Source organism: Chlamydotis macqueenii, chromosome Z, assembly GCF_036417535.1.
Source record: "Chlamydotis macqueenii isolate bChlMac1 chromosome Z, bChlMac1.mat, whole genome shotgun sequence".
Taxonomy (NCBI): Eukaryota; Metazoa; Chordata; class Aves; order Otidiformes; family Otididae; genus Chlamydotis; species Chlamydotis macqueenii.
The window spans coordinates 10575610-10587003 of NC_141593.1; the positions used below are offsets into that span (position 1 = coordinate 10575610).

General features: G+C 41.3%; 1 protein-coding gene across 1 annotated transcript in view; it reads right to left on the reverse strand.

The window, feature by feature from the left end:
- GOLPH3 (golgi phosphoprotein 3) overlaps positions 1-9704 on the reverse strand; it is a 32854-nt gene extending 23150 nt beyond the window's left edge. Inside the window, exon 1 of the mRNA XM_086770462.1 lies at positions 9230-9704. Within this exon, the coding sequence (XP_086626588.1) occupies positions 9230-9451 (222 nt within the window). The 5' untranslated portion in view covers positions 9452-9704. The remainder of the gene's footprint in view (positions 1-9229) is intronic.
- Between the last annotated feature and the right edge of the window lie 1690 nt (positions 9705-11394).

An 11394-nucleotide genomic window follows, 5' to 3' on the forward strand; every position in this document is an offset into this window, starting at 1 on the left:
CCAAAACAGATTCATTTTTCAGGTAGCTCTTCAACGGGTACGAAGGAATTTCAGAGCCATTAAAAGAACTACAGTTCTATCTATCTACATAATTGGAAAAAAAAAATGCATTTCTGAAAACAAAATAATTTTAGGAGCCACTCATGCCTTCTACCAGTCATCTCTCAAAAAAAGTAATAAAAAGATAAAAATAACATGCCCAGAACTGGTAAATATTAAAAATATTAAAGTAAGACACCTGCCAGAGGAATATTCTGTATTTTCATCCAAACTTCAAGTACTTTGCAATTAAAATAACTGCACTCCTCTTCATCCTCTTCACACCAGATTAAGGGTCTATGACAACTTACACTCAGCTAGCTCTTTCCTCTTACCTTTCATTTGCAGCCTTACCTTTCAAGTAAGCCATCACTTTCTCAACCCAGAGGGTTGCAGGAACATCTAGTGATACATCCTGACCTACGGAACTTTTGAAAATTAATATCTGTTTAGGAAAGAAAAGTAAGCCAGAGTACAGAAGTGTTTATTATTGGAATACTACAATGTGGAGACTCTGATGTCTGACTGCGATCCTTTTTAATTTCCTCTTCTGATGCAAATGAAATCATTAGCCATTTTACTGGAACATGAACTGTAGTCTAGTTATAAAGAGAGCATAAGCTAAGGAGAAAAATCTCTGAAGTGTTCTGTCAGCCAAACACTAGAAATACTTCAGGAAAGCAAGCATACATATTCTACAAAGCATAGTTTCGTTGACAAGAAATTTCTCAGGTATTTGATTAACCTGCCACTGCATTTAGGAATATATAACATACAGCAACTGCTGTCAGCTACTGAAAGCACTAAAGTCAAATGCTATTGCCCAGCTTTTCAAGCACTTACACATGCATACATCACACAGACACATCTCTTCACTAAAATGAAGATAATAAAAAACCTAACTTTGCTGAAGAGGAGGCAACTAATACATGCACACTGCTGAACCCTTAAGAGACCCCTGAACAAATAAATGCTTAAGAGTCTGACTGTTCATTTAGGAATGAAAAGACAAATGTAGAAGCCTAACTTTCAGCATGACTAAGTGTATACACATACAGATAATGACGTCAAATATTTGTATGGCTCTCACAAAGCCACCTTCCATCAAGTTCCAATCTCTATTCTCCATACGTTTTGCAAAATAAAGATGTAATTTATTTGTTCCATAACCTGCAAATTGATTTCTACACTATCAGCTATTGTCACTGAGTATAAAATCTGACATTTATTTGAAATAAATGTTTAATCAGAACTGGTGCTTAAATCCTCCACATCGGATATTTTACTCAACAAAACCGCAAGTTTTCCCATGGCAGGAAGTAAATTTAGCAGGATCAGAAAAATAGCTTGCATCCTGTCTAGATATTACAACCAGAAGCTTACAACACAAACCTTGAACGCATTTAGTGTCTGCTAGTGGAGGGTTGACCCTGGTGGGCAGCTAAGTCCCACATAACCACTCCCTCAATCCCCTCCAACAGGATGAGGGCAGAGAATAGGAAAAGTGAAAAAACAAACAAAACTAAGTGATGCAAGACACTCGTTCACCACGTCCGACAAGTAGACTGATGCCCAGACAGGCCCTGAGCAACGACCACCTACCTACCCCCTCCTTCCTCTCCCTTTTTATTGCTGACCATGACACTGTACAGCATGGAATATCCCTCTGGTCAGCTGGAGTCAGCTGTCCTGGACGTCCCCTGCTTCCAACCTCTTGCATCCCAACCTGCTCGCATGGGGTGGGCGGAGCAAGAAACAGAGGTGGCCTTGACACTGTGCAAACACAGTTCAGCAAAATACAAAACACGAGTGTGTTATCAACACTGTTTTATCAACACTGTTTCATGTTACTAACACTGTTTTGGTCAAAAAACCAAAAAACATAGCACCATACTGGCTGCTATTAAGAAAATTAACTCTCTCCCAGCCACATCCAGTACACTTCTTTTAAAAACAGAAGAAAAACCTAATCTGTTATGTCCTTCTACCACAAACAAAGCAGGTCTAACACTGGCTGGCTAAATAACAGGTGGAAGTTTCACTAACTTTGACTAACTAGACCACAATAAAACTACAATTCCCTCCTCTAGGCTTACAAAGATACTGTATTTGCCCCCAAATATAACAGCCATTCCTCTCTTCTACTGTGGTCACAATTTAAAACACTATGCAAAGCACCGTTATTTCAAACTGGGGAGGAGACGTACAATGTTTAGCTTCAAGGGATTTGCATCTAGTCACTAATGTGGATGGAATTCCAGAGTCATATTTTGAGGTTGTTTTTTTTTTTTTTTTTCAAGTGTACATAAGGGATAGAGATTCCATTCTTTGTCTAAACTTCCTGTAGTTTCCTTTCAGTTTGTTATTTTCAGAACAGGTCTCATTTGTTTCACTTATCCAGGTGCAAACAGTTTTCAAGAAACAGACTCTCTCGTAATAATGCCATGTCAACATTTTCATTATGAAATTTTAAAATTCCACTCATTCCAGTGTTCTTGCGTTAAAAGGAACAAGTTCTTCCATTTAGTACTTAGCATGTGCTAATCATAAACTGAAAGTCCCAGCCACAGACTGCAGATGTTGCTAAAGCAGAAGTACAGGCAAAGTAGTTGTAATTAGTGCTTCCTAAGTGATTAGTATAGATCGAACATACATTTGGCATTTGCCTCAACCTAGCTAAAAAATGTTACACCTGCCTTCTCCACCGTGCAAAGCAGAAGACACACTGACACTGCAAGGCAATACATATGGAATGCTTCTCTCATGGTAGAAATTGTCAAATGTGGAAGTGCCAGATTAAAATCAAGTGTCTTCTGAAGTAAAAAAATCGAAGTGCAACACGCTGTGCTGTACAAGAATGACAGGCTAAATAGGACTCTCATGGCACAGCCCATGGACAAAAGACACCTAGCCTGGCAGTTAAGGACTCTGTAAATAATACAACTATGTGATACTATCTAGTAAGATCGTAAAGGCAGATGACTAGAAAGTGTATAGCAATACCCAGCTTACAAGTGCTTAAAAGAATATCAGCAACAAAAAGATACACAAAAAGCCCGACAGACTTCCCAGCGTGACGAATAAATCCTGTAAAATCCACAAATAATAGAAGAGCCATGAGTGTAACATCTATCCAATTACAAATATCCAGCTTACAAGGCATACTATTTTATCATCTTAATGGTCCATCAAAAACAGGAAGAAAAAAAAAAAAGAAAAGAAAAGAAAAGAAAAAAGGGTTGAAATGCAGTACTTCAGTACAGGATATACTGGGGGAGGCGGGAAAGACTTGGCATGCATAATACTAGTTTACACTCAGACTCAGTTTAGTCATAGTACCATACACTTTTGTGCTCCTACTCATCCAGGCTTACAAACAGTGCACTTACAGGAAGAGAACAGTTGTGCACTATTTTACATGTAACCTTGTAATTTTTATGTCTGAAAAGCGTACGTGAAATCATTCTGCAGTAACATTTTATGAACATTTCTGAAATAAAATAAATTACTGAAATAAAATAAATTACTTAATTTATTAAATTTATCTAAGACCTGTTTGCAAGCAGGGAAAACCTAGTTTTAAAAGTAGTACATGATAAGTTGACTTATTTTTTTTAATTTATTTACTAAAAGTTATGAGAAAATAGATTGAGAACATTGTCTACCCAGAGGAAACCGAGCCACACATTTATCCCCTACCCCCTTTCCATAGTAACGCAACACAGAAGTGAGCATGTGCTGTAGTAATTATTCACTTTGTTAGAAAGTCATCTTGAATATAGTCTGCAACACTTAATCTGGTCAATTTAGCCCTGCAAAGAAGGCCTGTTACTTGTATCTTAACTAATTGAGATAAATGCTGATGTACTTGAACTACTTTGGGATAAAAGAACACCTGAAATAGTACTTTTTTAAAAATATAAAATATTAGTTTTCAGTTCCAGGATTCTGGCCCTGCTAGCAATTAACAGCAATAATTTCTTATATACACTTGCTGCAAATTTTAAAAACAAAACCAGCTTGCCATAGGGAGAGGAAGAAGAGTTACAGCTTTGGTTTTTAAAGAGCCTTTTAGAGTTATAGTTTGGTTTAAAAGTACTTTGAAAAACCGAGAAACATCACTGGCAAGACTTTGACAATGTTTTTGTCTTTTCCCTGTGCTAGACAGCTTGATATGAAAGAAGGGACTACACTACACTTGAAGTTGTCCATAAATAAATAATATAGATTACAGATTAGGCATGCTATAAGAGCAGGGATAACCACACTAGCTGCATGCAGAACCATGAAATATAAACACCATTTCAACACATAAAGTCAGTCTGTATCCAAAACGCTGCTTCCAAATCAGCATGTCCTCCAAAGAGCCAAAAAGCAGGATTCACTCAGCAGCACAGTGAAGAGGCCTTTTACTACATCTTGTAGCACGCAGAATTGAGGTACTCATCCTCTCACATCTCCTATCTTCTCCTAGTCTGTAATTTATGTATGGACAAGAAATAAAAAAAGGATCAAAAAGGCTCTTTTTTCCACACAAGACGTTACACACTTGGTTTTTATTGGGCCCTGAACATTTGAGAAAAAGCACATCTTTGTCAAGGTTTCAACACATTCATACATCATTCTTCAACTGAAACACGAATTCCCAGCAGACGCCTCTTCATGTTTCACTCATTTGTCTCAGAAATTTTCCAGCAAAACTTAGGAGCTTTTGAGTTGATAGTCAGGCTTGTTGCTGAAGTTTCTTTAATGATGGAAAAAAAAAACCAAAACAAAACTGAAAATATATGAAGATGACTTTTCAGAACTTGATCGTTTGTTAAACAGGCAAAAAACCCACAGACTTCTCCATCATAATATGAATTTCACAAAGCTAAATCTTAGTATCAGGGAAAATGTCATTCACATTTAGAATATATTCAAAATTCCTATTTCATCTTTCAGAAAAATCTCTTTAGGATTAAAATATAAAATTCAGCAACAAATCCAGACACTCATATTTGTAAGAATAATGAAACTACACTTTAGCACTAATCTTATCAATACAAAAGTGCACATCTGAAGCAGGCAAACTAGCTCCCTAATAACTTATTTCAATACAAGGAAAAATAATCATAAATTGGATACCTTCATACGAACTATTTGGACAGAAAGCTCTGCTGCAACACTAAACTTCAGCAACAAGAGGAGTTTCTGAAGGCCAAACAGGAGTAGCAAAGATCCAAGATAATTTTTGTACCTAACAGTGATTTAAGACTACTTCTCTCAACAAATGACATTTTAGTCTTCACCAAAGAAAGGGGAAATAAAGTCAGAAATATTTTCTGGTGCACTAGACTGCAGTACCTGACAATTATTTCAGCATACTTTGCATGAATTTTCTGTCAGCAAATAAGAAAGTAGTTACAGATCAAATAAATATTTTATCTTAGTAGGTGCTGTTTCTCTACAGCTGCTTCACTTTGTTTAGTTGAGGGACACTGTATAGAAGGTAAGAGTAGCTATGTGCATTGCTGTATTTGAATAGAATCACGGAATCACAGAATGGTTTGAGTTGGAAGGGACCTTTAAAGGTCATCTAGTCCAACCCCCCTGCAACGAGCAGGGACATGTCCAACCAGATTAGGCTGCTCAGAGCCTCATCCAGCCTGGCCTTGAACATTTCCAGTGATGGGGCATCCACCACCTCTCTGGGCAACCTGTGCCAGTGCTTCATCACGCTCATTGTAAAAATTTTTTTCCTAATGCCTAATCTAAATCTATCTCCCTCTATCAGATTCCAAACACGTACCGAGAGAGAACTTCAAAAAGGAGAAGGAAAAAAAAAACCCCACAACCCAACACCTACAAGTACAAAAAACTTAAATGAACTTAAATGGAGCAACAGTTACAGAGCACAGCCACCTAGCAACCTCTCAGTTTTCTATGGGACTGAGTTACGAGATGTCTAAAGAGCTATAATGAACAAACTGGCCCGTACTTAGCTGTCATTTCTAAATAAGCTAACTTTTAATATTTTAATATCACTCCCTTCTTTTCGGTGTGACGATGTCAGATGCTTCAGTAGTTCTACAGAATAACCTCCCTTTTGCTGTGGCTTTGACCTATCCTACCACAATACTATTTTAACCTAATACAGCAGAGTATTTTTCTTCGGTGAGTATTTTTTATTCCTATTGCAACATGATATTGCCCTGCTCTAAATGGATGAACATGACCTTCCTTTCTCAGTCATGTCTCTGAGGGGTTTCCAAATAAGTGTAGGTGTTCTTGCTATGCTCCCTGAAGAATTCTAGTAATGTACTTTGTTCCAGTATATTACCTGCTCCTCCAAGGACACCGCATCTGTCATGTTATGCAAGCATGCACATATTTCAGCACGTATCCCTTATAACCTATCTTGACCTTGGAATACAGAAATAGTTATGTACACACAGAAGACACCAACAGAAGATGAACCATTGGTGGAAAAGAGCAACCAGTACACACACATCAAGTACAATTTAATCAGGCCAAACAGGAAAAAAAAAAAAAAAAGGCCATGTCTGGGAAGGATATGCAAGTACAGTTAATTGTGTTCAAGCATTAAGAATGGGACTGAGGTGTGCCGTGTTTGTTTTAGGGCAGCCAGACATTCCTACCACTGAACCCATACTGCAGCAACAATCAGGCAACAAATTAAAAGTTCTGCTCTGGTTGTTCACAATTTTCACACTATCCTGAAAGGAAGATTCACATAAATATCTAACAAGCTCATAGAAACATTGAACTCATCAACCTATCACTGCCTGGACCTTTCTGAAAGTCTCTCTCCTAAGACTGAGGCTCTGCCACCTACATTTACAAATTATAAACGCTAGCTCCACACATGTGAGGCATTTTGTATACAATGTTAAGCCATATTAACCAGTGTTTAACTTTAGAAAAAAAATTACCCCAAAACCTGAAATCTAAGTTATCAGTGACTTCTATGAGAGATGAGCTATTTTTAGGGAAACATGTTCTTTGGCCAATTCAGACTCCTTTTTTCAGTATTTTAATTTATTTTAAACTCCACATTAAATTATTTTATCCTATTGGAATAAAGAGGAAGGATGTTATCAGCTTTAAATTTACTGGCTTTCAATTGAGCTTATATCTCACACACCTGTCTTTGAAAATGAGTCTATAGTTTTATTTCCAGTTTTGAAAGGAAAAAAGGTGACAATGCTGTTTACATACTGTGGCTTCTACATAGGGGTACAAACAGACCCAAAACCAAAATACAAACCCTAGTGACTCATGCCTAACGAAGTTCACAGTGTATGCTATGGTTTCTGCACATAAGCCCCCTACCCGAGTGAGGACGTTATCATTCTTTGTCTGATATTTGAACTGCAACATACCAAGGGAGTTATGGATATCTGTGCCACTGTAACCAGTTAGTTCATCCTTCTGTACCAAGCAATACTAGATTATCTGCAGATGTGCCACTGCTGCACTTCCCAAAGTTAGACGACTTACAATTCCGATGGACACTAGTGCAAAGCTAGATCTTTTAGGCCCAATGTTAACTTTTGATAGATGATATGATTCTGTGAGGAAGACCTGCATTATATATTTTTTCTAGGCAGACAGAACACTCCCTCCCTTGAAATCTTTAGAGCCTAAGACCCACTAATTCAGCAGATTTAGTACACAATCCTGGGGAAAAAAAAGAGCTGAAAGACCACCCCCAGTCTATCCCACCTTCCTTAAGGCAAGACCTCCTAGGCAATCCTGCCAGATAACTGTCTTGTCACATCTAGCTTACTTTCCCAGTAACTGTTCAGGTGCATAGAAAGACAAGTGTGCATAGGCACAAGTATTCCATTCAACAGGTGGAAGCACACATCACTGTGAATATCTACTGACTTTATCAAGATGCCAGGGCAAGTCCATGTGAAAAATGAGACTACAAGAACATGGCCTAAAAGACACAATCCAAGAGAGAAATAAAACATGTTATTGTAGTAGGTACATATACATATATACCCACACGCATTAAAAAGTGAATGTTAACCAGGAAAGCTACTCTTTAACATATTCATTATAAACCAGCAAATTTGTATTAGATGCAGCACACTGACAAAGAACATATAACTTATCAGCTTCCATTCCCCATTACTCTGAACTCACGAACACGCAGACTTATACGAGACTTCCACCCAAATCAATGAACTGGCTTAACTAATTTACTTCTCACTTTAAAAAAAAAAAGCAGGTTGCTTAATCAAATTCATATTATAACTCATATCTAAAATAAAGGTGTCTTATGCTTCACCGTACATCACATCAAATCAAACTGTTCCCTCAACAGGACTGACTTTCTGCAGCGTGCATGCTTTTACACTGACTACCTCTTCCAAATTAAACAGAAACCAAACACACTGGTAGAAGTACACCTTCCTCAATGACTGTTATTCACAGTATCATGACCAAGAATTAAGCTATAAATTCAGCAAAAACATGGAATTATATGATAATGTCATTTCCTCATTTTGACATACTTCTCATTACTCAAGGCCCATTTTTTGTCATATGTGTCTCCCTGAATTTTAAGATATTTTTCACAAGCATTAGTCTGGAAAGTCTTGGTAGAACGGGCTACTCAGCATCCTAAAGCACCTGAGAACCCCATGAGTACCACAGAGTTGTGTCTGACAGGATACACAGGAGTAGACAAGTCTCCCACATTAGAGCCATGGGTCAGTTGTGGGAGATGGAGTATAAACATCACAGATCTACCCAGGCCTCCAAGTCAACGCTGACTACAGGCCCCGGCCTTCACCTCCAGGTCCCCGTCTTGCCCCAACCTCTATGCTGCCTTCCCTGAGACACTACAAATATTAGAGCCCCTCTGTGAACCCCACATCCAAAGGGCGATCCAAACTCTCTGCAAAGCTCCCCCTCCCCGCAATCCAGGCCTGTTCCCCGGCTCCTCCAAAACACCGCGCCTGTTCCAGCATGCTCCGCTGCCCCCACCGACATCACAGCCCCCGTCCCCAGCAACGCCTCTGCCTCCAACGCGCAGCAACCCTCACCCACCCGCACCCTTGTGACACTTCGGCTCCCCCTCCATAACCCCTAAATAACCCGTGTCCCCTCAGGCACTCCGTCCTCGCCTCAGCCACCCCCTGCCCAGAGCCCCTCGCCCCAGCCCCGGCCGCACCTCACGGTCCTTGAGGCCCAGGAGCAGCACCTCCTCCATCAGGGTGAGCCGCGTTTCCTTCGAGTCACCCTTCTCGTCGTCGCCGGACTCGTCCCGGCGGCCTTCGTCCTCCGGGCCGCCCCCCGCTCCCCGCTCCTTGTCGGCGGCAGCGGCGGCGGCGCTGCGGGAGGCCTCGGTTCGGCGCTGCACTAGGCCGGAGCTGCGCTGGGTCAGGGAAGTCATGGCTGGAGGCGGCGAGAGGGCAGAGGCCCGCCGCGGGGCTCAGGGCTCGGCGACAGCTCGGGAGGGAGAGGGAGAAGGAGGAGAAGGGACTGGACCCGCTCCCGCCTCTGGCCTATCCGCAGCGGGGCAGCGGCCAGCCGGAGGGAGTCATGGGGAGCGGGGCTGGGCCGCGGAGGGGGAGGCGGAGGCAGCGGGGGCCGGCGTACCCCCCTGCGGCAGCCGAGCTGGCGGAGGCGGCTTCTCCTCCAATATGGCGGCGCGGGCTGATGTCAGCGGAGGATGTGGCAGCGCCGGCCGACGGGGGGGCACCGGAAAGGGCCGCGGGGGAGGGGGCGGGGCCGCTCGGCGGCGGAGGGCGAGCGCGGGGCAGGGAGTTGGGAACGGTTGGTGGCCGTTAGCGGCCGTAGCGGGGAGCGGTTCACCGAGCGCGTCGGGACGGGGGGCGGCCGGTCAGCCGGCGGCGGGGTACCGCACTCGCTTAAATTCATAGATTTTTTTTTTTTCTTGAAAAAAGTGCCTTGTTTATAAGTTTATGTCTGCTTGGTTTCATTTTTTTTTTGTCCAGAAGCCTGTGTCCGATTGCTAGTGTAGCCCCCTACGAATGTATCTCTGTAATATATGTGTATATGCTCGTCAGCTAAGCTCCAGTGAGCTGTCAACAGTCTTGACTTCACACTGAGGAGATGGAGTCATGGAATCACAGAATCATAGCATGGTTTGGGTAGAAGGGAACTTTAAAGCCCATCCAGTCCAACCCCCTGCAAGGAGCAGAGACATTTCCAACCAGGTCAGGTTGCTCAGAGCCCCGTCCAACCTGGCCTCGAATGGTTCCAGGGATGGGGCAACCACCACCTCTCTGGGCAACCACCCTCATCACGAAAAATGTCTTCCTTCTATCTAGTCAAAATCTACCCTGTTTTGGTTTAAAACCATTATCCCTTGTCCCATTGCTACAAACCCCGCTAAAACCCTGTCCCCATCTTTCCTGTAGGCCTCCTTCAGGTACTGGAAGGCCGCTCTAAAGTCTGCTTGGAGGTTTCTCCAGGCTGAACAGCCCCAACTCTCTCAGCCTGTCCTCAGAGGAGAGGTGCTTTGAGCATCTTCGTGGCCTCCTCTGAACTCGCTCCAACAGGTCCTTGTCCTTCTTACACTGGGGGCTCCAGAGCTGGACTCCAGAGTCCCTCAGCTCTGTTGGGCATGAGCATCTTTTAAAACCTTTAGTCCTGTTGAACTTGGCACACCAAAAACTCAGAAAGGTACTTATCAAGGCTAAATCCCATACATATTTCCAGGTAGTGTATGTTATTGCAAAACAAATGTGTTTATGATGCAAGCATGGCCTATACTTTTTGGTTCACAATTAGGATATTGCATTTGCCCATATTGATATACATAGTTATACATATATAAAATATGTATCTAAGGTATAACTAAAACACATATATAAATATATAATTATTTAGGGATTTTTTTTAGGTGCAGCCTGTTTACTAAGAGCTCCAAGTCATTCTGTAAGTGACATTAGCCTCCATTGTTTCCCATCCTCCCAATTCTTCCATTATCTGCTATTGTAACTTGGTGATAATTCAGTATAGGTTCTTTAAGATCACTGATAAGAAAGAATAGTAGATGGCCAAAATTGATCCCTGGAGGATCTGAATCACTCATGCAAGTTTTTGTTGATCATTCCTCTTCTGTGTTTTGAGGCCTGCTAATTATTCACAGCCCACTTACTGTGTGACATTCTGATTTTTTTACCTTTCTATTTTTTTAAATTAAAATGTTTTGCTGTACCAGGTTACTGTTGTCACTGTTACTTTTATCAAATAAACATTTGCGTAAAGAAGAGATACCACAATAGCATGACAAGATCTGTTTTCTGGAAATGTCTCTTCTGAGTTGTAATTATACTCAGATATTTACTAATTTAGTCTTTTATGAGC